The 27,884-nt window shown below is 37.8% G+C and overlaps 1 protein-coding gene and 1 pseudogene across 4 annotated transcripts in view; both read left to right on the top strand.

Annotated features, from left to right (window-relative positions):
* The first annotated feature begins 5,243 nt into the window (after positions 1-5,243).
* On the top strand, positions 5,244-5,359 carry LOC139672674 (5S ribosomal RNA; annotated as a pseudogene).
* Positions 5,360-14,528: 9,169 nt separating this feature from the next.
* Positions 14,529-27,884, top strand: part of SPOCK3 (SPARC (osteonectin), cwcv and kazal like domains proteoglycan 3) — a 180,315-nt gene continuing 166,959 nt past the window's right edge. For 2 of the 4 annotated variants that reach the window (XM_071555168.1, XM_071555163.1), the window contains exons 1-2: positions 14,889-14,993; positions 15,130-15,303. In XM_071555168.1, the coding sequence (XP_071411269.1) occupies positions 15,130-15,303 (174 nt within the window). In that variant the 5' untranslated portion in view covers positions 14,889-14,993. Of the gene's footprint in view, positions 14,602-14,716; positions 14,798-14,888; positions 14,994-15,129; positions 15,304-27,884 lie in introns of those variants that run through there. The other 2 variants (XM_071555166.1, XM_071555164.1) reach the window with 2 other exon arrangements.

Here is a 27,884-nt window from a genome sequence, read left to right as displayed (position 1 = left end):
ATTACAAGGTGGCTTTCAACAAGGTAAGCTGAGTCTGCTATGGACTGTTTCCAGTAGCTGCATTGTGTTCTGGGAGGATGAGGTTTGCCATTAAGTGCTTAATGCTGCATCAAGTATATGCAGAAGCTAAATTTAGCATTGCCAATGTGAACTCTTGCGTTTGGCTTGTTTGGTGTGTTTTATTGGCAAGAAAGAAAACATATAGGGTTAAAAATCTGTACCTTAAAAATAGTATTGTATTTTTAGAATCAGAATCTATTTTATAAACAATTTATTGGAGCTTCTGGAAAATGTTACATACATCTCCAAAGGCAAAATTTAGAATACTTTATGCAGCAAAAATAAATTGCAGACTTGTAGAATGTTTTGTACTTTGTGATTGCTTTAAAGGAAGAGCAGTTCTGTGAGGACTATTCAAACTTTTTAGATGGCTTACTACAATCTTAGAGGCTCTGTGAAGTATGCTATTCTTGAGCCAAAGAATGGGGTGGTGGAGGTAGGGCATTTTGCTTCTTTTGGCACCATATTAATATCCAAAGGCACTTGGGAAAATGTGTCCTGAATAAAGTCACTGAATAGTTGGAAGAAGTATGACTTTAGTGTAAGGAAACTGATGGACAAGTAGATTTTTTTCGGCCATTAAGATACTCTTTCAAAAGGCTCATACTCTTCTGGCAGACTGGAGGACAGAGTAAAGTGCTAAGGCAAGGAGATAGAATGGGAAGTGCCTTAGACTGCCATTTCACCTTTAAGGAAAACCTATGTTATACTAACTGCTTTTGTGATAAAATTCTATAGTTTAAAAAAAACCAACCAAACAAAAACCAAAAACCCAAGCCAAACCCACATGTGCAGTAAAACAGAACGTAGTACATATAAGTGTGCTATTACCTCTGTCAAAACCTAGGCCCTTCAGCCAGGGAAAGACAAAGAGGACTGTGGAAAGATCCCTACGGTTCTAAAAATTCTCCTTTTACAGTCACATCTATACTGGAGAATTCTGACAGTAAGCAGATAACAGTATGTGCTGATCTAGGCATTGTGTTTTATTTCTCTTCTTGTTAAAATTGTATTCCTCAAGAGAAATTCCGTCGGCAGATTTCTGTGCCTCCCATACTTTCACCTAGCTCACTATGGGGTAGAAATAATTCACCTGAAGAATTCAAGGCACTCCCATCCAAGCAGGCATAACTCCTTTCTTGTTATGATCTTATTCCATATCATCTAGGCCTTTCTCCCCAATCACATGGTCTCCCATGGCTGCCCTTTCCCCTCACTCTTCTCTCAAACGTAGATCCTGCACAGCCAGTAGTGTTCCCATCTCCATTTCAGAAACAACATGCATGGTTCCTACAGCATATGAGGTACTAAACCATGTGTTAGCTTGAAAACTAGAAACTTGAAGGTAGTAAAAACACACAACTGTTTCAGGTTCTATCAGACAACTGGCAACTAGTTCTGCACCCTGTGAACTGGTGCTTCTAAATTTCTGAAAAGCAGCTTAACAGTACTGTGATATAGATACAATATAATTAACTGTGTGTGTGCAAATCTTTCAAGTATGGAGCTTGCCTCATCTGAGACTCTAAGGATGAAAACACTAAAGTAAGAGAGCTTTTTTGAAAGTATAAATGAAACATGCAAATCTGTACTGGTATGTGTCAGTGCATGAGTGGTTTGCAACAGGGATGATAGTTATGCCGAGATACTGAATCTTACAGAAAGGTGTTTCTAAACAATGTAGAAACCAAGAGCTAACATATCCTGAGATACCAGAACTGTGTTGATGGATAACCTCAACATGTCATCCCTAATGCTGTTTGTGTGTAAAAGGTTTTTTTTTGTGAGTGCAAGTGAATCACTGGGAGATCTGGCTGGGAGCAATACTGTTTCTATGGACTGTAACTGTTGTTCCCCAATTCTGGAACATGACACTGTTATTACAAAAAAAAAAAGTTAAATGGAAAGAATAAAGAGGAAAACAAAAAGTAGAAAGCAAGCTAATCCTTCAATAGCTAGACAGAAGTTACACAAGGCTTTCATTAGTGTGCTTGGCTGATTGAGACTCAAAAGAACGCCATAGAGTGCCAGGCATTCATCATATATTGTGATGCAGCTTAGCAGAGTCAAAAATGGGTAAGCATTATAATTGCTTGCTGTAGCTGGCATAAGTACACAGAGTAAATGATTTACAAAACCCATTTTAAATTACCATTCTGATGCAGTATATCATTAGACATGAGTTAGAACATTTTAACATACCCGAACACATTAACAATAGCAGTCAAAGCTTATAGAAAGTACTCGTACTTAAAATTCATATTTTAAAAAAATTGAGTGTGAGTTTTGTGCTTAACCATGTACTGTATTGGAACTCAACACTGTTTTCTAAGTGGCAGAGCTAGTGATGTGACTGTTTTCTTGGTTTGGCTGGATGGCTTTTGAAATATATTTCCAAGGCAGCTCAAGTGTAAACATTATCACAGATGTGGAGGTTTTGTGAATATTTTTGCAGCTCTTGTGTTTGTTGCCTGAAAATGACATACTATCCTGTTGTACTTCTCATTACATTTTTGGGCTGGGCTATTTTCTCCAGGAGGCATTTCTGTTGATCTTGCCTCCTTTGCTATGTCAGAATTATGACCTGAACATAAATGTTTCTTTTGTGTTCCTGAAAGTGGATTTATGAATAACAATGAATTTGTTTTGTTTAAATCTTTTGCACAAAATATTATCTGTAAGAAATAGTAGTAAAAAATGTTCAGTCATTTCACATGAAGTTGCCAACAACATCAATATCTGATCATATGACCTACGTATTTTCTCCATTAACAAGAAGTGGCCTTCCTCTTGCCAAATAATCTGGTTTACTATACATATGTACATGATCTCTTGATTTGTGACAAGCTTACACTTTAAAAAATTGTTATATTTCCTTCATATCCATGGAGAAATGGCAGATGTTTTTCTAGAATCTTAAGAGGAAGATAAGCTGCTCATGTCACAGTACTTTAATTCCAGCTTCTATTGTCTTCTAAGAAAGCACAGATTTGCAGGGAAGACTTGGGACTTGCAGCTGGCATCGTGTTAGTGAACTGTGATAGCACTACTCGCTGCAGTGCTGTAGCAGAAAAATGACATGCTGAGAAGAAACACAATAAATTCTGAAGTTGATCTACACAACTGACTTCGATTGAAATTAAAATGCTACTCACTATCAGAATCTTAAGGCTGCATGGCTCTTACCGAGTTTCATGCATTACCTTCCCAAAGAACAGCAGTCCTGAAACACACATGTAATCACACTGTGCCAGAAAAGCTTAGGATAACTTTAAGGGCATGAGTTCTTGTATCTGCAAGCAAAATTTCCAGGATAAAGATTCTTATAGGTATAAATAGTTATGGTGTAAGGGACAAACAGAAACACACCTATAGTCAAATAATGTCCAATTTATGTAAATAAATAATTAAGAACTGAAAAAAATATTTTATTTTTAAAATAAAGGATGGAAAGATTTATTGTCAGGACGATGTGCAAGTAGAAGAATCACAATGACTCATCTCTAAAAGCCATGTTGACTGTAATTTAATAAACTAAATAACATTCCAATCATCACTAGGGGGTGCTCGTCTCCTAAGTACATTAAGAAAAGGCACAAACTGTGCTTTCCTATAAACGTATTTTCTGGGTGAGATGTTAACCCACACATTAGTCTATTTAAAGAGTCTTCTATGTTTCTGAAAGTAAGTTTCAAAAGGTAAGAATATTTTGATAACACCTTTTGTCATGTTCCTTGAATTTGTGAATCTTTGACCAACTTGAATTTAAAAGTGATTTTAGAAACAACTGTGTATTGAAGAACAGGGATGTTTATTGTATTCTCCTTGACTTGAGTCAGTTAATGAAGATTATTAGTAAATATCTTATTCCTGCTTAGAGCTCACAGATAGTCTCATAAGACTGTCATGTTCTTAATCTTCATTGTCAATTTGTAATCATTAACTTGATATTAGTCAATACTAGAAATTTATAATTTAATACTCCATGATTTAAAGGAACAAAACATAAAACCTTTGCAAATATTCAGAGTATGTAAATTGCTAACTGTTACTACTCTTCAGACCTTTAACCCAAATGTGTATTTGAATCCCTGCAAGTGCATTGGCACTGTATATAGGACAAAATAACTTCATTTCCAGCTCCCTGAAACAGTTTGAAAGTGAGTATATCTGAATAGGATCAGAGAAATGGAGAAATGAAAAAGAAGGGAAACATCTCCCATTCAAAAAAAGAAAAAGAAAAGGGAGTAGTGGCACTATATAACATGAACCTATATTATAAATCAAATATAGATTTTGGCACTTAGCTTTCAATTTTGTTTATTGTACTCTTCTAAAAATGTCACTTCAAAATATAATATAGGATTAGAACAACAGGCATTTTGATCAATATGTACACATGATTTTTCATAATTGGAAAGACACTGGAAAAGTTATGGAAAGGACAATTACATTTTAAATACCAAGTTTAATATCGACAGAAGAGCATTAATTGCATACTTTATAACTGCCTGTCTTTTTATATTATCTGTGTACATGGTCTGGGATCAGGAATAATCAGATTCAAACATACTTTCAAGTCTTTCGTGATTAGTACAGACTTCTGGCATACATAATGTGACTTGGTATATATTGATCAATGCAGTCTATTCATTTAATGTTCTATGTGAAAGATATAATTTATTTATGTTGTTCACCAATTTCAGAATAATATCTGAGAGAAGGCATCAAGATGAAGATTTTATATGCACAAATTCTATGATGCTGTCTAAAAATGTCAGTGCCACGTCTGTCAAAATATTACTTATCACTATATAGCTTCTGTTTTGGTCTGAGGACTATGGTCTATTAAAAAATCTTGGAGCTAATTTTCATACTACTGAGATAGTTACAAGTTGATGTCCAAAATCAAAAAGCTCTATGTCATTAACTCATTGCTGGTTTTCAAGCTTCTCTTGGTGTGATTCCCTCACTCTTCCAGGGGTATTTTATGTATGGCCAGGCTTCGTGAACAAAGACTTGGGAAGAACTCTCCCCATGTGGGTGTGCCCCTCCAGCCTGCGCAGTGGATTTTTTAGGCGAGGCACAGCGTGCACAGAACTGGCCCCACCCTTTAACTCCTGAGGTTCATCTGCCATGGCCGAGCAAGCTTGGATAGTGACAGTGAAGTCCTTGGGACTAGAACCTACATCCTTGCCTCCCTGACATCCGATCCCATCAGATCTTGGAAGCTCAGCAGGGTCAGGCCTGGTTAGTACTTAGATGGGAGACCCCCTGGGAATACCGGGTGCTGTAGGTTCCTCTGCCTGGATTAAAAGGAGATTTTCTATCATGTGGCTAAAACTGTTCCTGTTCTGTAACTTTGATTCACTGAGAGGGGACCCTGTTATTAGGAACAGGTGATTCTTTGATAAAGTTCTGATAAACATGAGGCTGGATGCTATGCAGTGTTCTGGAAAAACTCAGAAATTGATTTGTTAGGATTTGTCTGGATTTGTATTCTTTAATAAATGTAATGTAATGTAACCCAGCCATCAGTGGTGTTGATAGCTTGGGATTTGGATTCTCAAAGATGTTGGCAAATAGCCACTCTATGTTCTTGACTCTCCCTTTTGCTATTGAGTGTCAATCAGAAAGATAAATGAAAAATTAAATTCCTGTATAGAGTCCAGAATTGCACTTGTACAGAGAAGTAAAAAATCCTGAAAGGACTTGCCTTATTTCTGTCATATATTTCAGCAATGACTTATATTTAGTATTTGGAGAGACTATGCTGGGTAAAAGAGGTTTCTCTGAAATGTAAGCAGCCTCATTTAAATGAATCCTGGAGTTTGGAAGGTGCACTCTAGGTTCTTGAGTTTATTCTATGATATAATAATTATATTGCTTGTGCAATGCTTGAAGGTAAAAGGAAATTTGAGATCCTTGTTGTTTACCTGGATGATGTGAAGCAGAGAAGAAAAAAAAAAAGCCAAAGTGAACAATAAAACCCCAAGATACATATCAGGGAGAGACCAGAATTACTTCCTGTTGTACTGTCATGGCTTGGTAGGGTTAGGATGGGAGTGATATATGTTAATATAAAAAAAGGATAAATCATAATTATTTATTATGACATAGATATATACAATACCACAAGTTTTTTTAAAAAATGAAATACTATGTTGTGTATTAACATACCTTTATTTTACTTGAATAAACTGGGAAACTATTGAGCAAATAGTGTTTTAAGCTAATAAAATATCCAAACAATTACACTTTTAAGAGCTATTATTGAAGGTCAGCTTATGGTCTAGTGTACAGCCTAATCACATGCAAAGTGAGAGAAAGGGAAGAAGAAATTTTCATCAGCTATGCTGAGAAATTTCTGCATTTCTCTTGAGCTCTGAAGGAGTGTCTGGAGGAACTGAGGTCTACTGCTGGGCTACTGCTCAGTAGGTTACCATGAGCCTTAGGCTAGCATTTTTAATGCTGTTGTAGAGGCACTCCAGAATAACAAAATACACGGTAGAGAAACATGTGATTCCCATTCAAGACCAGAAAATTTCAATAGAAATGTTAAACCTGTGACCTGACTAGTCTAGTCAAACCTATCTGGATTAAATTCTGGATGAATTACAGATTTTTAAAGGCTTACAGTTGTCAAGGTATGTGGAAAAGCTTGAGCAATGTCATCTCCCCACTTTCCTCTCTATGCACAGCTAATTGGCATAGTATCCTCTATGTTAGGAAGAAAATGTTTGCTATGAATGTGGAAAAACATCCATCTCAGAGGGATTTAGATTTGAGATTGAAATCATGGTAACTCTCCCAGTGGTATCTTGTGCCTTTTGAAACAGGTCATCCTAATGGGAGACCATCTTCATGTAAATGGCATGCACATTTCCAATAGACTTATAAACTACTTCCCAACCTCCTGACAATGTGTAAAATATTTAATTCCTTTCACATTTTCTTCCATGTCAAATTGAGATGAAAAGTCAATGTCCTAAAACTATCTGTAAAATCCTAACTTTAAAAAGGGCTTTTTCTTTTTATTTTGATCTCCAAAACACATGCCTGGTTTCTTTTATTTCTCATGAAAAACATTTTGAATAAAGATAGATTTCTTCATACATGATACCTTATTATGAACATTTTTAGACATTATTAATATTATTTAATTTTATAAAATCCTCTGCACAGTCACAATGTCAATGAATACATTAGAAATGTATCATGATCTGTGCTCTATTCAGAAAGTTGGATAGGATAGCAGTGTCCAATATATAATAACCAAATACGGTATATTGTATTCAATGCTTTGGATATAATTTTACAGGAAAACATTCATTTTTCAATGAAATTGAGAAATTTTGCAGGAAAACATTCATTTCTCAGGCCTGACAGAATGAGATTCAAAAAGGCCCAAAATACAAACTAATATAAAGGCGTATGTTTCTATATTTAATAAATTGGATTAAAAATTGTTTTAAGGATTTGAATACACCTTGCCATTTTGATTAGTGTTCTAGTAAACCAGAAAAAAATGCAGCTTTGCCCGCACACGCACACACGGACACACACACACACACACACACACAGACACACGAAAAAAGAAAGCACGTAGAATGTTGAAAAAGAACTCAAGGTTAGAAATTTGTCATTAAATAATTTTGTTGCTTACTCCATTATGTATAGGCTAGAGATATTGTTAAGAGAGACATTCAAGGATTTCAAGAACCCTGTCTCTTCAAAGTAAGATGTAAGAGCAGACAATGGCTTGTGGTCAGGGAGAGTAAATATTAGGAAGGAGATTAATTAGCATGCCAAAAGAACTTTACTAAGATGAGGAGGCTACAATGGGACAGAAAATCTCCAGCTGTGCAGAACTCTCAGGAAGGAGGAAAAAGCAGTAAATGAAGAATCAAAAGGGACCCTTACCTGTTTAATAAACCACAATGATTAGAATAATTAATATTTTTTCAAACTGTATGTTAGAGAGACTTTTCTTAAAAGTCAGGAAAAACAAGATATCTTGTTTCAGAGAGAAAATGAAAAAAACCCCAAATTCTTCTGCTGACATGTAATATTTTTTCATGTTATTTTCACTATTCAGAAGAAGGAAAATGTAACAATTTTATTACATACTTCATCCTCTACTTTTGTCTGCACTAGAAATACTTCCTCAAGTAAGTTATACAAGTGGAATTGAAAAAGTATTCTTATAGCTTATTTCAGGCCTGAAAATTCATATGGCCACCTAAACCAAATATACTTTTCACATCATACTGTCACCCACAATACCTTTTGTTGAGCAAAATTCAAATACTAGCAATTCGTACATCTGTGTTTCTGACCCACATATTTGAGCAAAAAGGAAACTTGCAGTGGGTAAAAATAGAAGTACTTCATTCTCTTTGCTTCTCCTTGTTTCTCATTTTTGCCTGAGAATGAAACACATACGTGGAAGACCTTTATTCACCTACTTCAGGAAACATAAACTATAGGGGTTGTGAATTAGAAAACTGCTGACTTACTCCTCAAACTTTTACGGTATTTAATTATAGAAAATTGGGAAGTAAACAGTTTTTCTTCTCTTGAGACCTGAAGTAACAAAATCACAGATCTGAACAAAAACATCATATAGCTTGCAATATATACACTCCTGATGGTGTAGTTCACTAAAGCCAAAATCATTAATTTCCAAAGCATGTCTAGAATGATAAGTAACAATGAAATCAGGGGAATACAGTGGCATTTGACTCCACTCTGCTGATAAGGGAACCGGAACTCACAAGTGTTCTTATGTTATTAATAAGGAAGAAATTGGCTGGGGAAGTTAATGTTCTGTAGTTTGTATTATATAAAAAGTCAGATTCTTCTGTGTTTAACAGCCTTGCATGAATAAGAACTCAAACCTCATAAAATTCTGGTTTTGAAGGCCTGAGTTTCAAGATTTTTCTATATGAACTTCTGTTTCATCAGCTGTGATTGTTGGGGCTATATACAATGTCAGAAAGGTTAGATGAGGTGTCAGGCAGAGATGTCACACCTTTAAGATAATTTTTGTTTCAGTTCTAAGAGGAGGACTTTGCTTAGACCTGTCTTGAGATGGTCTTCTGTTCCTGATGATAGACAGGTCAATATGCCTTATTCTGAGCATACATAAGGTGTCAATAAGAACAGATAGATGTGTGCTTAATGCTGATCTCAGATCCCATGCTCTCTGGGTCTTTAGGGTTTCTGGCTTTTTGACAGTACTTGTGTTAACAGAGATCCACAGCTGTTTAGCAATCTAGTCAAATTCAAGAATGAGAAATATGGGAACTTTGTAGCATTTACCCTAGAGGAAAAATATTAAGGATTAAATTGCAGCAACAGCAGAAGAATAAGGAAAGTCACAGAAGATGAAATAAAATTTGAAGTCTACATTGGCCTGAAGTAGAAGATGAAAGTCAAAGAGAATGAGAGATGAGTACTTCAAAGTAGTTTAAGACACAAGTAGCAAAAGTCAAGGAGAAGCTGAGATGTAGCTAACAAAAGACCTCAAGGTTAATAAGAAATCATTGCAAACGTAGTGTGTATTAGTATAAAAAAGGTAAAAGAAAAGAAATTGTCCCATTGTGGAGTAAGAATGTAGTAAGAAGAGAAATAGAAGAAAGAATAATTTAAAACCTATGTACCAATCATTAATGGCATATAGGTGGTTATCTCAGTTACCACACCAATGACAAGAAAAAAGAAAGTGCTTAGATAAGGTTTTGTCTGTAATGACTCTATTTTGTAAATTTTGTAAAAAAATGATTGTTGTAATCACCTTATGAGCTCTGCTACTGAATATTCACAGAATTGTTTGAAAGGATCTCAGAATTGTTAGCTGTTGCTTTTGAGAAACTGTAGAGAACAAGTGGGTACCAGATGACTGTAAAAAAAAAAAAAGCAAATGAAGAGGTTTCTTTAAAAACAGGAAAGAGTGGCTTGAAAAAGGGTCAGAAAATGAATCTCCTATTGTTCTACTCTCAATTTCTAGAAAATACAGGGTCAGGGAATTCAGCACACTATGTCTAAGTGTCTGGAAGATATCAGAATGCAAATCCTACCAAGTCAGAATCATTTGCTTATTAAGTAATCCTTCTGCTCTGTTCAGTGATATTCTAGCTTTCTAGACATTGACAATAAGAAAACCATTTAGATCAATTTGAAAGATTCAATGGGATAATAAAGTGATCAGAGATCTCAAAAACATGGCATAAGATTGTTATGAGTTTGGCCAGATGGGCCTAAATTTAGGTTTTAAAGTTCAGCTAGGCCTAGGATTGTCAGCTGATTTAAGCTGGGCTGAGCTAGCTAACAGCTGACTTCTTCTAGCCAATAATATCGTATTCCATACCATACAACATCATCTCAAAGGGGGTAAAATCCAGTGTGTGGATGTGGCTTAGTCAGTTACTTCACAGCTGTCGTCCCAGGAGGGATGGGGAGGCCCAAGCCCAGAGCACCAGCTTACCATCATGTTATCTTAGGAGAGTAAAATGTTTGTTCTTAGCTTTTCTCTCTGCTTGTCTGTCTCTGAAGAATTGACTTCTTTAGAATGATTTGTAGTTAAAATGGTAGAATTTGTGTTTATTGGGAAGTGGGAAATTATTTCTTGTTATACATAACTTGTGTAAGTGTGTGTTATATTGTAGTTTCCTCTTAATTTTCACTTTTCTGTATAAATACTTGTAGTTAGTTTCAGCATAAACCTGGTTTTGAGGGTTTTTTTCTTCTTCTCCCTCTTCTTTTCCCCTTAGCTGGTTGGGGGGAGGAGGAACCCTCTTCACTCTGTCCTGGACAGTTGGCATTTTGCCAGCTCAACCCAGGACAAAGATGAAAAGAACAGGATAAAAATATGGTAGTAAACATATCTCAGGGAGGAAATACAGAGTGGTGTTACAATAGTTTCCAATGCAGAAAAAACTGCTGAACAGAGGAAGAGAGTAATATGCTCTTCATGCATTAGGTGAATAGGATTTACAATAAGTTATAATCTTAAATTGAAGCAAAATCATCTTGTTTCAGGTATTGGAAACCTCTACTGAAGTTAGACTAGTCAAACTCACTGACATAGATTAGTGTGGGGGTTCTATCACTGACAGACCTCACTGATTGTGACTCTGTGGTCTAAAAATAGATTTAGATCAACATCTGCCAGCAGTGACAAGGTATATCTGGTTTTGCTTGTGGGCAATGGATAGCTAGATGTTCCCATGGGATTCTCTTCAATGTAATTTTTTAAAACTATTTTAACTGCAAGGGCTGTGTTACTATATTTGAATGAACTTAACTCCATGCTTTAATGTCTTAAGTGAACACATTCTTCATTTACAGGGAGTAATGCAGTTTTGCAGACACAATGTTCAGGGTATAAACTTATTTCTATTTCCTAGTAACTTCTCATCATATCCCTTCTGTTTCACCATTAACCTATACAAAGTTTTCTTTCAATATATCCCTTTGTGTATATGTTACATAATTCCAACACTTTCACATAACATACAGATGTGTACAAAAAATACACATTTAAATGTATATTTCCTCTTTTTTCATGTCTCCATGCCTTTTCTTGTAAAACATCCATATTGCTTACACCAATCTTGTAACTTATACTACCAGCTACACCACCTTCATTGCTTCCTCCATGTAGGCTCCATGAGCTAGTCAGAAGTAAAGCAACATGAATATTTATGATTCTAAATTAGTAAATCTTAATATTTGAAACATTTATATTACCAAAAACTTACAAAATAGCTCTTATTTTCAAATCCAGGAGAATTTTTTTTTTAAGTAATAACGTCTGTGTTTCTTGACTGGACAGTGATGAAAAGGCAGTTTCAAAACTCTCAGTTTAAAATTATGTACCTGTTACCATTAGTATTATTGGCTCATCTCTGCTACGGTAACAGATTCCCTGTCACTTCTTAAAGATGCTGTTGTTAGGGACATCAGTATGTTACAATATAGATATATTTTCTGTGAGAAATGTATGTACATTTAAAATAAAAGAAAGAATATTTCTCAAGATACATAAGTTTAATCTTTAAAGAGAAGTGAAATTATCTAGGAAAAAAAAAGAAAACTTTTCAGTTTTGTATCTTTAAAATGCCATTTCAATCAAGTATCATTTTTTTGTGTGCTTGAATAAATGGAATTACCAACTTGTGTAAAGTCCTTGATCAGAATGAGGCTCTTAAACCAATTATGTGGAGATCAGAGTGCTTAAAATTATAAGGAATACATTTAGAATTATTAAAGGCTTCAAATAGCTTGGTTCAGGCAAAATTACATATAATTGATCATTAGCATGTGTTGTCAGTAGAAACTGCAGTCATAGGTGTTGAAGATCACTTTTTAGACAAATTGCAGTGAAACTTTTGTGAAACCCAAACCATACCAAAGCTCCCTTTTCAAAGGATTTTCACTGAATACAAATCCTAGACATTTTTATTCCTCTTCTCTAAGTATGGAAAGATGCACCATTAGTTAAAAGCACTAATATTGTCTAGATGAAAATGTCAAACACAGATGGAGCAAAACCTAAATAAATTGATTGCTGAGTAAGTGAAAATACAAATTCGAGGATTGGGATGCTGTTAAAAAGTTTACATAAGTAATTATTTAAAAACAAAACAAAACAAAACAAAAACATTTACTTTATAGAGAAATTTCTTCTTTGCTAAAGGGTAAAGCAATTTGGAGGAAATTAACATTAAGACTGACAAATACAAACTGGATTGTCAGAGACTGATTGCATAAAGGACTGACTCTATAACCCACCCTGAGAATAACATGACTGCTTTATTGATTATTATTTAGCCTCTGTGCAGTCCCTCTACCACTCTGCTTTGTATTTTATGATTCATTTATTACAGAATATAATGTCATTCTAGATAGGTAGTATTTTCAGAGTCAGGCACATAAATCCTAATCTGGCAATCATACTCTATATTTGTCAGACTGGTGACAGGATTTTCATTGATTTTAGTGATACAGGTTTAGGAACAAAATGGCATCTATTATGTAGTGTATGATGCAAGTTAGTGAATTTAATTAATTTTTTTTACTGTTTTTCTGTAGTTTTATTTTATGACCAAAATCAAAACTTTCTAAAATCAGTCACTATCTCATAATCACATCTCTTTTTGCATGAAGTAGCATTTTTCTGGTTATCAGATCTGAGAATCTCTTGATGTACTTGACTCTGATTCCAAGTCTGAAAGTAACTCATTTTTTGTCACAGAAAACACTTCCAGCTACTACACTAGGAGTGTTGTGTTCTCTAAACATACTTGGCCACCTCGCCTGGGTTAGTTTTGGCTAAAAGCCAAACGATCACCCAGCTGCTCACAGGCCTCTCCCTTTTAAGTCAAGTATAGGAAAAACTGGAATGAGAAAGCTCATGAGTTAACATATAAGCAGGGATACTGTTTACCAATTATTGTTGCTGACCAAACAAACTTGACTTGGAGGTTAATTTCTTGCCAATTAAAATGTAATAGCTAATTTGAGCAGCAGGAAACAAGAAGATGCACATTAAAACATCTTTTCCCCACCCTTTCCCCAGGCTCCAGACTCCTGTGCCTGACCAGCACATGGGGAATTGAGGGAGCATACAGTCAGTATTTTATAGTTTCTCTTCAACTGCTCCTTCCTTCTCATGCTTTTCCACTGCTCTGGCATGGCTTTTCCATGGGCTGCAGTCCTTCAGGAAAATGTGCTCTGGTGCGGGCTTCCCACAGTTGCTTTGGGTGTACCTATTTGCTTTGGCATGGGTCATCCAGGGTCTGCAATGCTCTGTCACGGAGAGCACCACCTCCTCTCTCTGTGACCTTGGTGTTCTGTTGTTTCTTGCGGTTCCTGTTCCCACCTCCTCTCTCCAACGGAGCATTTTCTTAGCTATGCTTTCACAGAGGCACCACTAGCTCTGCTGAAGCGCTTGGCTGTGGCCCGCTGTGTCTCCCCTGTGGAGCTGGTAGGAACCCGCTGTTCCCAACCTGGGACAGCCCTGGAACCTCTTCCCACCCTGCAGTCCCCCGTCCCACTCCCTCTACCGAAACTTTAATATACGCAGCTAACACAAACCTAAAAACCAGAGTGTTACTCAAGTCTAGGGAATAAAGCTAACATAATAAAATTAGATGAATTAGGTCAACAGGATGACAGATGGAATTAAAAATTAAATATGGAGTCAGCTACGCTGGAAAGGTAATTGAACTATTTATGCACCTTGCTCATTTCTAAATTAAATTTAACTAATTCGAGAAAGCAACCAGATGTTATTGAAGGCTTTGAGTTAAGATACAGTTGCTGTTTAGAAGACAAAAGCCAGAAGGAGGGAAGAGTACACGATCGTTACAAAAGGGGATAACACGGGCAGGCGGCATCATAACGCGCCTCCAGCAGCGCTCAGAGACGAGCTGCGAGCTTGTCTCCCGCAGGCGCGAGAAGTTCTATCTTGACAGGACCGTGAGTTTTGAAAGATCCGCGTCCGCCTAAGGATTTCCGCAGAACTAACTCCGGGTACGCGGTGCCAACGAAGCTGGGGAGAAGTTCCAGCGGTTTCCACCCCCACCTGGAGGAGCCGGCGGCATAGGGCGGCTCCTGCGGGGGCGGGAGGGGCGCGACGAGTCTTGGGCCGTGCAGGGGGCCCGCTGCCCTCCCGCCTGCCCGGGATGCTCCGCTCCGGACGGGGCTCGGCGGGAACGCGCCCGTCCCGGTGCGGCGGCGGGGGCGCGCGGGGCGGGGGCGGGGCGAGGGGCGGGCGGCGCGCGCGGCGCGGGAGCGGGATTGGGATCGGGATCGGGGGACGGACAGGCGGCCGCAGACGGCGGCGCGTGCGGGGAGAGAGCGGGCGCGGGCGCGGGGCCGCCTTTCCGGCCGCGGCGACCAGCGGGTGCGGGGCGCGCAGCAAGGTGAGGGGCCGGGCAGCCTCCCCTTTACCCCCTTCCCGCTCCAGGTGCGGGCGGCTGTCCCGTCCCCCGCCGGCAGCGCCCGGCCGGGGCTCGGCTCCGCGGTGCGTAACCCGTGCCTGTGTCTCCTCTCGCCCAGATGCTCCCGGCGGCGGCCCTGGTGTGCGTGTGCGCGGCTGCCTGGTGCGGCCCGGCGGCGGCGGCGGCGGCCGGGGGCAGACCGGACAGCGGTAATTTTTTGGACGATAAACAATGGCTCACGACCATCTCCCAGTACGACAAGGAGGTTGGGCAGTGGAACAAATTCCGAGACGTAAGTTCAGCCCTTCCACCCTGCCGCGCCCGGCCCGCGCCCACTGGCGCCGTTCGTGGAGAGCATCCCTTGGGCAGCGAGCGCTGGGATGCAGCCTCAACTTCCCTCCTTTTCCCCGGATCCCAATCCTTATTTAATTCCCGGCGGCGCCTCGGCGAGAAGGAGGGAGGTCCCGCCGGGCAGTTCCCGGTGCGCTGCCGCCGCTGAGCGGCGCGGACCGCCCGGTGTGCCCCGGGCCGTGCGGAGCGCACAGCCCGCACCTTCGGGGCCCGGGGGCCGGGCCGCGGGAGCCGCTTCCCGCCCTGCGGGTCTCCAGGCGGCGACGAGGGAGTCGCGTTTGTCCTCCCTCCTCCCCGTTTCCCTCCCCGCGGCGGGGGCTGCGGGCCGGGATGCGGTGGGGGCGCAGGGCCGGGCCGGGGGCAGGGGCTCGGGCTCGGGTTCGCGCTGCCGCTCCGCCAGTGCTGGCCGGGGCAGAACACCCCTGTCTCCCTCCCTCCCTCTCTCCCTCCCTCCTGCCCGGGCACCTGGAGCGGGTGCCGGGCGTCACTGCCGCGCCTCGCCGTGCCGCTGTCAAAGTGCCGGCAGGACAGGCGAGGGCAGCGGGGCAGCGCTCACGGCCGGCGGTGTGCGGGGGGCGCGGCCCGTGTGCGGGAGCTGCGGGATCAGGCTGGGAGCGTGTGCGCGGAGCGCCCGGAGCGCCTTGCTCGGAGCCCCTGAGCACCAGCCCCAGCCTGACCCGGATCAATCGGTTACGAAACCTGCCGCTGTAAGGTGCCTCTGTCCTCCAGGGTGCTTCGCCTGGGCGCCTGATTCGGTCTCTGTTTGCTGCAAGTTCAGTGAAACACAATCAATATTCACAAGTCCTTTCACGGTTTTTTTTTCAGTGGAAAGGATTTTCTTTGATCATCCAGTATCCTGCGTCCTTTGGTGGCGCTTTTAAAAATCTGAATTCCAACCATGCAAAATAATTTTCTCTTTACTGTTTTGCCTCCTGGAATTCTTTGATTTGGAGTAAAGCGTTGATTCGGTTTGCAGCTTAAGAGGCAACAGGTTTCTTGTGCTGCTGGTTGCTGTGGTTTGTTTGCTATGGTGAACTGAAGTAACTGTCTCCAAGAAGTCTCTTATTTTTCTGAGCCCTGGGATGACTTGTGATGCATATGTTTTCTAGATTTTATCTGTCCTGCATGTGGGGTGCAAACTTGGCTATTAATGTTAAGCAACTAGGAAAGAAGAGCTACTGTTAGAGTTGTGGGAGAATTTATTTTCTCAATAGTTGTTATTAAACAGCATAATTTTAGTGTTTGGAAACACTCCATTAGTAGTCACATGTTTTTGTTTCCCTTGAATATCTTAAAAGAACTTACGTTTTATGTGAAAAATAGCTTTGCAGTGTGCTGTGCTTTAGTGACTGTAAACCAACATGTGGTGCTACGTAAATGTTTTAGGATTAAAGGTTACTGCTGGAAAACTTCAAAATAAGTACATCAGTTAGGTTTTATAGTTGGGCAAAGTAATTTATGTAAGGACTACCCTGCAAAGCTGAGGAAGCTAAGTGCTCTCTAATGCCTGTCTCCTGGGTGCCCGCAGACATGTACTGTAATATTGGATATTAGCCAGATAATTTATTCTGTGACAAGTAGGTGTCCTCAAGGGTTTTAAAAGTGACTGCTTTGAGGAAGTAGTGCATACTGATTCTTCTAAGGCAATTTACAAATATGCTGGCTTATTTATTTTTACACTATTTAAGTTTTATAAGGCTGATACTTCAGCGAGGAATATGCTTTTATTTCTTGTGCAGAATGCTTATGTCCTGGTCATTGGTACTTGATCTGGAGTATTTATGAATGATTGATACGTCACAAGGCTCTCTCTTTAAAGCAGGGATAGTTTTCAGTATTTCATAAAATATAAGAGTAAAAAAGTTAAAATTACAAGTTAATTTACCTGCACAAGAATGCAGTAGAAAAATATTTTACTTGTAAGGAGCATTGGTCAATTATCATCCTTAAATAAAACATGATGAAGTTTTATTAACATCCTACATTTTTATTTATTTAGTAAATATACTTGTATGACTGTAATTTGTTGGGTTTGAAATTGTGATTAGCAGTTTAATTAGTGATTCAAATGTGGCCTTCTGTTAATGACTGGGACAACAACATGTTAAACATATGTAAGGGTAACTATCTTGCAGAGTTAAAATCAAAATAAAAGTATGCAAGACCTGTGATTGTAATTTAATTCTCTGGTCAGAGCAGGGTATATTTTGAGGGCTTTAAATACTCTACAGATGTAAGGGTAAGATGGAATTCTGGTGTGAAAAGAAGTATTTAAAGGCTTAACTTAAGACTTAACTGACAGGACTGATTAATGTGAAAGATAATGACTCTGACTTCTGGCTCATTGGCTCGATTTCTTAGGAGTTTTAGATCGCAGTGAGAAAGAACAGGGTCATTCAGAAAGGGAACCCTAGCAAGAACCTAATAGGATGTAATTTTTTTATTTATAAAAACAAAACCCCAAACCCCAAACCCCAAACCTAGCTCTCTTAACGATCATCTAAAATGCCAGTTTTGTCAATAAGTGTTATTAACATGAGAATATTAGCCAGGATCTTTTCAGTACTTTGTGCAGGCAGAACTGTGACTCTTCAATTCTCTTGAAAGGTCTTGCTCATTCTGACAAATCTGTTGAAAATAATGAAATAGGTCTAGGCAAGAACTGTGCCTTAACATGTAACAGTGGGAGGCTAGATACATGTTAGAGGCTACGTTCTCACATCTTTTTCTTGTGCAAAAATTGAGAATGGTCTAATTTTTAAATAGGAGACTTTCTATCTTAAAGATGGGGGTAGAAAAACGTATTCTTGATATGTCAAATATCAACTCTGTTAAGGTGTAGTGCAGGTCAAATGTTTTGAGTTATATATAAGCATATGTTTACTTTTGCCGGAAGTACCTGGAGAGGACAAGTTTTTAACCCAATCTTGGCGCTGCTGCAGTCCAGTTACTTAGTAGCTGCAACTAGTAACATCTGTCACTAAAATAATTCTCTGGGTTGATGTGTTTTCCAAGCTGCCTGGTTAGCCTGCTGTGGTAGCCAGTGGTGTCACAGTGCTGGGAGATTCTAGCTGATGTGTGTGTTTACTTCATGCTTGGGAATTGAGCCTTTGCAGTAGATGCTGTTAGGGAAATCACCTTCATTCATATTTTGTTATATTTATGATGCTTTGTGCTAATGGTCTTACCTATGATGATTGCATTAGACATTTGATAAAATTTTGTATATATATGTATAAGCCACAGTTTGTATGACACAGAGATTATTCTTTTTAAAAAATGTGATTGAGTAATGACATTACATTTATACTGTCCTACTTGGAACATCCTAATTCTTATCTACGGGACCTTCATTACTCATAGCGGTGTAAATCTGTGGAGCAGAACAAAATATAGGAATTATTTTTTATTCTCTTTCTGACTTGTTTCCAAATATTGGTGGTATTATTAATCCTAGAGCAAAACACAATGGCTTTGTCATTTGTAATCACTTTGTCTATTTTATGTGGTCATTACAGTCAGCTGGAAAAAATAGTGTATAACTGTAGCTGTCTTCTGTATCACTAGTTGAAAGTTTTTCAGACTTCTCAGAAAATTTAATTTTTATTTCTTTAAAATTCTGTGAAGTAACATTCCATAGAGTGTAACTAATTATAATAACTGATATTTGTAAGCTGTGTCTCTTGCATTTGTTATTAAAAAGACTGTGTTGTATACAGTAAATTTTACTTGCTGCTTCAAGAGTTATTTAGGATCTAACTTGCTTATTAGTTGCTTTTACTTTTTCTTTTCAAAGAGATAGAAATTAAGTGATATCTGTATTTTCAAATTTAAAATGATCAATAAACTCCTCAACTATGGCATAGTATTGTTATGAAATAATATGATTGGTTGATTCTTGTAATAAATCACATTGTACCAGAGTGTTAACTACCATCCTACCATGCTAATACACTTATCAAAGGTAAAGAAGACAGAAGAAAATTTAAGTAACAGGCCTTAAACCAATCAGTGAGAAGAGGATGTTTGCATTGGTAATACTCCCTTTTACTCTGCTTTACTGTGAAGTGTTCTTGCATTGACCATTAAATGTATTGCCTTCTACAACGTGGCAAGTTTGCGCAGCTCATGTTGACTTCCCAGATGAGTCTTTTGTAAATACTTTAAGAATATGTTTTTCAACATTAGTGAAAACCTCTGTGTTTGGGAAGGAGATGGATCAAATACTAGGTCTCCGTACCATTCATGATTCTCTTGTCTGTTTTGGAGGTTTAAGGCTTCTTAGAAACAAACACTGCCCCCACACTGCACCTCAACTAAACTCCCCACCAACTGTATGTGACTGTTGTGAGCAGAGCATCTCTGCCCAGCTCTGGATAGCAGAGCTGTACAACCAAGAAAGCCAAAGGCAGTTTTAAAATCGATTCATCACAAGCTCTTTGCACTTCAGTGTGTGATAACCTTGTAAATATTTGGAAGGTTTTCATGTTTCCAGAGTGGAGTGCCAGTAACTTTATTTGAAAAGGAGAAGGATTTCTTTTCAACAAGAACAGAAGAGGGGAAGAAGCCTCCTTGTTTGTGAAGGATTGTGAATGTACTTAGGAGAATACTGACAAATTAGGATTGGGCAGTGCAGCACTCATTGTTAACTCATTCATGTTAACTCATTAGTTGTGAAAATAGGTCTGGTAGTCTTATTTCTGCTGTGCATTTTATGGTTCAGGGTTAGAAAAAAAAACATACCTCTTTCCTTATTACTGGATATGGTAAGTCTTTTACTACGTACATATGTTGTGATTATGAAAATAGGAAAGAATAGAATTGTAAAACATGAAAGATTACCTTCCTTTTTATGTTGTCTTAGGCCTAAGTTAAAGCACAAACTTGTAATAAATTAGTTACTTCTTCAAATAAGGCATTGAGTTTTTTCTATGTGCCAGTTTGTTAGTTGAAACTTGTTACCAGCACTTCTAAAGCGGTATCAGTCATTTTTGTTCATTACTTATTTCATTGAAAAATTTTGAAGCCTAGGAAGTTTGACAGAAAGAATAAGTGTTTTGTATCTACGCTTGTAACTGCTATCTTTGAAATGAGACTAGTAAGGACTTGACCACTATTTTAAACTTTAAAATGAGAGAAAAGTGTTAGGAATTTGTATTAATTTTAATTAAGGAAATACAAGAAGCTGTTGAATTGTTCATAACTAAGTTGAACGTGGCAAATTATAATGGGAAGCAGTAATGGAAATCTTAAATTTTCTTCTGTATTGTAGACAAAGGCCTCTGATTTTTATATGTGCTTTTAATTGCTTTTCAAGTACAGATTTCTTTTTTCTTTCATGTGGTTACTTTTTTTATGGTCTGTTTTTGCTGTCCTTTTTTAGTGAAAAATATTTTTTTTATCTGAAAAGGCAGACTCTACTAATCCCAAACTATTGTTAACATTGAACTCTTAAATGTCTCTCAGAAGGCATTAACTTGGAAGCTCTTTATACAGCTAAGGTTTAGAAGTTAAGTAAATGGTAATGTACTTTTCCTTAGATTGCCCTTATAATCTAAAGTAAAGCTGATAACATTGTTTCATCTTATCTTTATCTCCTTTCTCGGAAGAATAATCTTTATTTTATTTGCTGTAGGTTATTTAGTGGATATGGATACCCAGTCTTCTCTTGTCTTTCCATTAAATCTTATTGGGATTGACTCTAGCCATCTGTGGTTATTATAGTGTAGTATAAATAGCTTTGTAATACACAAATAGATGGTAACAGTAACAGCAACTGCATGGGCTGTCTTGCATTTACAATCAGAAATGAAAGATGTCTAAGAGATACATTGTAAGGGGGGAGTTGAATATAGAAGACAGTGGAATATGGGCAGAATTAGAAATACATTTGTTAGAATTAAAGTTTCCTTATACTTGAATACCTGAGTTGCTCTAAAGCTAGGTTCCAAAAACATACCCAGATGCTCAAAGATTTCCTTATTTCATTCAGTGTATCTTGGGGCAGGGAAGGGGTGCCAGAGACAATGTGGACACGCCATGAATCATGACACATGGACATGACATAGACACAACACATAACTACTTAAACTCAGTGGCTGTTTGATGGAGTTGCACTTGAAAACTGGCGAAGGCTTGCAGGCATATTAATCCAAGCTATTATTTCTCTTTTCTGCAGCTAGTTACATCAAATGTGTCAATTATTTTGAAGTAATAGAAGTGGTAAAGATGGAAGAAAGAATTGATGGTGTTAGTCTGAAAATATTCTCTTTTTCCTATCAGTACATAAAAATAACTTGTTAGTAAGATATCTGCATACTGTATTTAAAATTCCTGTAATTTTCTTATTTCTTGAAGTTTAATTTCCGAAAGAGAAAAATTTGTGGTTCATAGTATCAGTGTTCAAAGCTTCACTTGGTGTTCTTACCTGATGTGAATGATCTGTAGTTATTAGTTAGATTTGTTTTTTTAATGTTTTTTCCCTTTTACTTTCCCATTTTACCTTATTTCACACTGATAGATTACAGTAGGGAAAATTGTGTAGGAATTAATGATTTATCTTAAAAAAGGTGGTATGGTATCAGGTAGCAACCTTGGACAGGACACAAGGAGAGGGAGTATGAAATTTTAACCCATGACAAAGCTTTCACATTACAATGAGGATGTGATTTCACTGTTCTGCTATTATCTTTGCAAACAGCTGCTTTAACAGAACACAGTAAGGAAATGGATTTAAAAGAGTTAAATAATTTAAACTTTCTGGTATTTCTGTTACTAAAGACTGTCCAGTGTTTGATACTGTGCTCAGAAAATTGTTATGAATTATTTTTTTATTTTCTCATGTGGTATGCAATCATTGGCTTGAAAGAGACTTGTCAATTTGCAGCTTGTTCAAGGTCTCTCAAAAAAGTTCTGCAAGTCATCAGATAATTCTATTTAGTACACTTACACTGGGGCCTGCACTTGATGATGAAATTCATTCCAGTTGTTATATCTGTGTAACAGAACTTACTCCTTGTTACATGCTACTGCATATGAAAAATTACCTGTACTTTAACAGCTATTCTTTAAAACAGAAGAAAGTCATTAATATGAAGATCGTGGGATATGTATTCAATGATGCCTGTATCTTTACAGATTTGGCAGGTCTTATGTTGTTAACTGAAATACCACTTTGTGAGAAAACCCAAACACTGATGCTTATAAGCACAATCAATTGATTGACACTGTCCTAGTTCAGCAGGTGGGACCAGTTTATCACTGTGTGGGTGTGACCAAAGCTGTGTATTCTACACCTTCTAATCGTTTGCCATGAACTGTTAACAATGGGCCATTTGTAGCAGCTGCCTGGGGCACACCTGACCCTTCAGGATTTAAGCTGGGTGTTAAAGATGCTTGTGAGATAAGAGCTGTGATAACTCCCCTCCAGGAAGTCATTAGCACTTTCACACCCAGCCTGAGGGTTCATGTCTGCTAATGGGCCATCGATTCCAAAAATACCCCTCAACTCACAGAGTCAGATCACCCACTGTGCAACTCCCCACCCTAGGGGAGGGACTGGGCGTTCCCACCTGGACCAGAGGGTGCATAATCTTGGGGTTTGAAGACCTCTGGAACCTTTTTGTCAGATCCGGAGGACCAGAACCTTGACAGGACTGCAACCACCACTCTTGACCAGATTGTGACCATCATCTGCACCAACAGGTTATTTTTTTTCTTTCCTTCCATTTTACTTTGGACTCGGGGAAACCATGTGGGACTCAGCACAGGGGCTAATGAACACCATTTTGTTTGTGCCCCAGGGGCCTGAGTTATACTTCTTGGTTGTGTGGGTTAAAAACAATTTCTCTTTGTATCATTGCATTTACTGTAATATTTTTATTAAATTGTAACTCTTGATTTATAATCTGTTTTGTGTTGGGTTTGTTTCTCCTGCCAGTTTACCTTTAAACCAGCACAGGCACTTAAAGCAGCAATGTCAAGAATCCACTGAAGTGCCCTATAAGCTGTTTGCAAAAGACTAAGCTAACCAATTTGGTCAGTTTTAGAAAGTCCTGATCAAACTCTGAGAACTCTCTGTATTCATATAGTTTAGGGCCAGAGTAGACCATTGGATTTGATAATACTCTTGCCTGTATATAGTGGCTCATTAACTTTTATCCTGACAGATTACATTACGTCCAAAAATTCTAGTTCAGCAAAAGCATTTCAGGTTTCACGAATCTTAACTGTGTGCTACTGGCACAGATGAAGATTTAATCTCTAAGACCTGCAGTGTGAGGGAATTAACTAGCTGCAATATTCCCAGATGATCTAGGCAGCAAATTTACACTGTTTTGCAGAAGAATAAGGAAGAATACCATCTAAATTCATACTGATCTGATCTGTAAGTACTTCGTTCTTTGCCCCAAATATGACAATGACTAGGATGGGCGCTTGATTTTTTTATTTTTATTTTTTTATTTTAATATTAATGTGCTGTTGAAAAGGAATTCTGTTCTACCATCTTCATAGCATTTTCTTGTGTGCATTTTTAGCAATTGGGGCCAATTACTTTTATGTGCAAAATCACAAATGATGTTGGAATACAAGCCAGTTCAAATCCTAAGGAAGATGGAGAAATAGCTTCAGAATTTTCATTAAGATAATCACCAAGAGAGAGATATTTGTTCTCTTAATCTGGTGTTCAAGTCTTTAAGTGTACTGGGGATTAGGTAGGCAGTCTTGTTTCCAACATCCAGGAACAAAAAAGCATGAACGTGAAGAGCTCATACATCCCAAAGCCAGCAAAGGGCTGTTAAATTGCTCAGTGTGCTGCAAATAGTGCACAGTATTTCATATGTGAACTGGATTAAAGCACGCTAAGTGCATATCTGTTTTTCTAAATCTTAATAAATCAAGCATTTCCTACACTGTTAAGCTGTTTAATTTTTCATCCATGTACTTATTTTATTTTACAGTTGAATGTATCTAACTTTACTCAGGAATTCTTGGTAGGCAGTTACAAGGTCCTGTTTTGACAAATGCTGGTACTTGCATGAATGGACAGAATTTCCTCACCCTGTCAAGAGAAAGACTCATTATGTTAAGGAAAGACGCACTTGATTCTTCATGTGATATCCACTGATACTTATGGCCTTCTGAAAAGAAAATATCTTCTCGTAAGATTCAGGGATATGTGACCAAAACTAAAACTTCCCTTGGAGTTACTTTAAGGAACAACTTAAATGTAGTAACAAGTTAAGTGCAACACGATGATGAATCATGAGATTCTGCTCTGAGATCAGCAGATGTAGTCTCATAAAGATGGAGAGGGAGGGATATGCAGAAGTAGTATTAATTATGTAGTTTTGTCTGCAGATTTAACTAATAAAGACACGTTCTTCCCTAGGACTGAATGTGTTTCTCTAAACTGGATACTACACAGCCTCATGGTTAGGACAAGAGCTACCATACCTGTCTTTGCTTACTTTTATGCTGAATGTTTACAGTTCCTCTCTTTTTCTTCTTTTTTCCCCCCTTTCCTTCCTGTGTAAAAATCATGGTTTCTTAGGGCACATGAAACTATCACTTTTTTCCTCCAAGTTTTCTAGGTTTAGATTGTAGCAAGCTTGTGTAAGTTGAAGATGTTTTTGAGTAACATAACTTTTTTGAAGACAATAAATAACATTTTTCTGGAAGGTTCTAAAGTGCTAATGTTGTAGAGTGTTGGATGTTCAGCACATGGAAAAGTTGAGCTGTTGGGTTTGTTGTTTTCTTAATAATAAATTAATTCAGGGCGCATACACATATGCATATGCTAACTGGTTCCTCGGATCAATAAAAATTTAAAGAGATTTTACTCTTTGTATCCCTTATTCTGAGCAGCAAAATGCTTCACAGAATATTAGCAGTATTTTATAGGTCATCATGTCTGTGGGTTTACCTCACTATTTTGATATCCCTTTGATTACAGATCATTTTTGAGTATATACTGGGAGTGACACGTGTTTAACAATGTTTGTGGTCTGCAGAATCAAATAATAATTCTGAATTTGTATCTCAGACTTGTGAGGCAATTGTCTGCAATACCTTCAGTTCATTGACTGGAAGAATTATCCCTTTTTTACATGCCTATAATTGTCACAAGAGAAGTATTGCTACAAACATCAAGAGATTTTCAAGGAAATGTGTGTTTGAACTCCCAGTTTCTCCAAGAAAGGTAGAAGAAGATATCAAAAATACTTTATAAAATTTATGAAATTATTCTATGAAGCAGTTTACATAGTTAAAGTTATAAAAAGATCTTTTTTGTCAAACAGATACTCCTTTAGCTGGAAAGTAAGGGAATCTTGAATTTTTTTACAAAGGATTGGACTGAGACTTCCCAGCCCAGTTTGAGTATAGTTACACTACTCAACAGCACAAATGTTAGGAAATCTCTTCTCTAAAATATTGCAAGTTGCTGTCCAACATTATTAGTAATAAAATGTTCATCTTGTTAACAGCATCTGTATAATACTGTTTTTTTGCACAGATATTTGTTTTTATTGTAATGTAGGTAAAGGTTAGTAATTTGCACACACAATTCTACATGCACAGATCCTCTTCTTGCTTAGTTTCATCAGAAATAAGTTTTTTTATTGAAAAAATTTACTAGTTGCAGCTAAAATTTCTGTAGCTGTAAAATTATTATCTCTACAAATGAGTTAAAATATTTCAATGTGCATCATTTATTTATACTGCAATAAAACAAATTTAAGCTTGAAAATGAAGTACATGTATTTTCAGATTTGACAACTGAATTTTTCAGTTGCTTAACTTGGGTAGCTTTAGCCAAACAACTTGCTCATTAGACCAAAAATCTGCCAAGAGTAATCAAGCATAGGGATGAAACAAAAGACATTGTGATTTTATTATTTTATGCCTGGTGTTTATCAAGAGAAGTGGTTGGTTGAAGGAAAATGAAAGAAAAAAAGAGAAGAAAAGAATCTTCTTACTGCTTAGTTAGTTATAATTTGAAAAACATCAGTGATGTGTAGTCAGCTAACCCTATAATGTCTGAATTCTCACCGGCAGTTGTTCAAGTAGTGTATTTCTAAGAAGTTTTGCAGGAAGTTAAATACTTCTGCTTGAAGTTTTAGGGTTGCTTTTTTCCCCCAACTTTATCAAAACTTCACTGTGAATGTCTCTAGGATGATGTTTTATACTGGATCTGAACTCAGTTTGCATGGAGTCTTGTCAAGTTGACGTCACTGAGAATATGTTCACTTATGTTTGTGAGATGTGCAGTTATGCTGGTCTCCTTATTTAAAATAATTGTTTGAGAATTAAATCTACACAACAGACTTCTGGATATATTTTGCATCTTTGAAAAATGGAAAGAAAGCATACTTGAACTGGAGAACAAACTAAGTCATCCATGCAATAACGTATTTTCATTAGATCTTATCTAGTGGTCTAAAGTGGAATAAATATCAAGATTGTTGTGTGTAGGTTTAATTTTTACTTTTGCTTTATTATGTATAAGGGAATTCTGAATTTGTTGCTGCTTATGAAATACAGTGAAAACATTGTTTATTTTATTTGTTAAGCTACTGGATTTGATTGGGGATTTTATTTCCCTTTTTAGTGCATTTTTTCCTTCCTATGTTGTGACTTGTTTTTATTTTGTGCACTTTACCTCCCCACTTTGAGCCGTTTATGATGTGCGGGTAGAAGACAATCTTTGTTTCACTGACTTGAATGAGAGTATTTAATTTTGACTAATTCATCTGCAGAGATTTCTGTTTGTGTATGTAAACTCTGTGTCTGATTGATTTGCAGTATTGCTTCATGGAGTTGTAAGTAGGTGCCTCTGTGCTGCCTTCACATGCCAGGCTCCTAGAGTGAATTGCATGTTGCATCATCACTCTGCTTTCCCCTTTAGCCGAATCCCATGTTGCATTGTGTCAAACAGTACAGGAGCTCAATTAAATGGGAGGGTGACATCACTAAGCAGAAAAAAAAATACAGACAGACATAGAAAAAGCTGCACAGTGCACAGCAGGACAGTATTACTGAGGTACGATTTCCCTCCAGTATCAGAAAGGCCATTTATATACATATACATTTATATATAATAATACTGTTTATATATAATAATACTGTTGAAAACTAAATATGAATAACCTATTTTGTCAGAGGTATTAAAGCATCTGCTGCATGGGTTAATTCTGTGGGAAATCATAGAGTGTATGGCAAAGCGAAGCACCAGGGTGGATTTACATAGTGATTCTTTCTTTTATCTGGTGCTACAATAGTTTTGATCATCTAGTATTGTTAATTCTTAGATGCTCAAAGTAAGGTGCAGATCTGTAGGCAGAGCAAATCAAAAGCTGCTTTAGGTAACACATACCATAGTATAATTCTAACTAAACCTTTTAAAGTCTGTGGTTTATTCTCTGCTCCTGTTATGGTATATTCTGCTTATTTCACTTGTCTTAAGTGAAGTTCTGTTACACCCGCCTCAGCTTTTCTTTCTTGCAAAGCTACTGGATCACT

Source organism: Pithys albifrons, chromosome 5, assembly GCF_047495875.1.
Source record: "Pithys albifrons albifrons isolate INPA30051 chromosome 5, PitAlb_v1, whole genome shotgun sequence".
NCBI classification, from domain to species: Eukaryota; Metazoa; Chordata; class Aves; order Passeriformes; family Thamnophilidae; genus Pithys; species Pithys albifrons.
The sequence above is the reverse complement of the archived record's forward strand: the minus strand, read 5'-3'. Positions and strand labels throughout refer to the sequence as shown.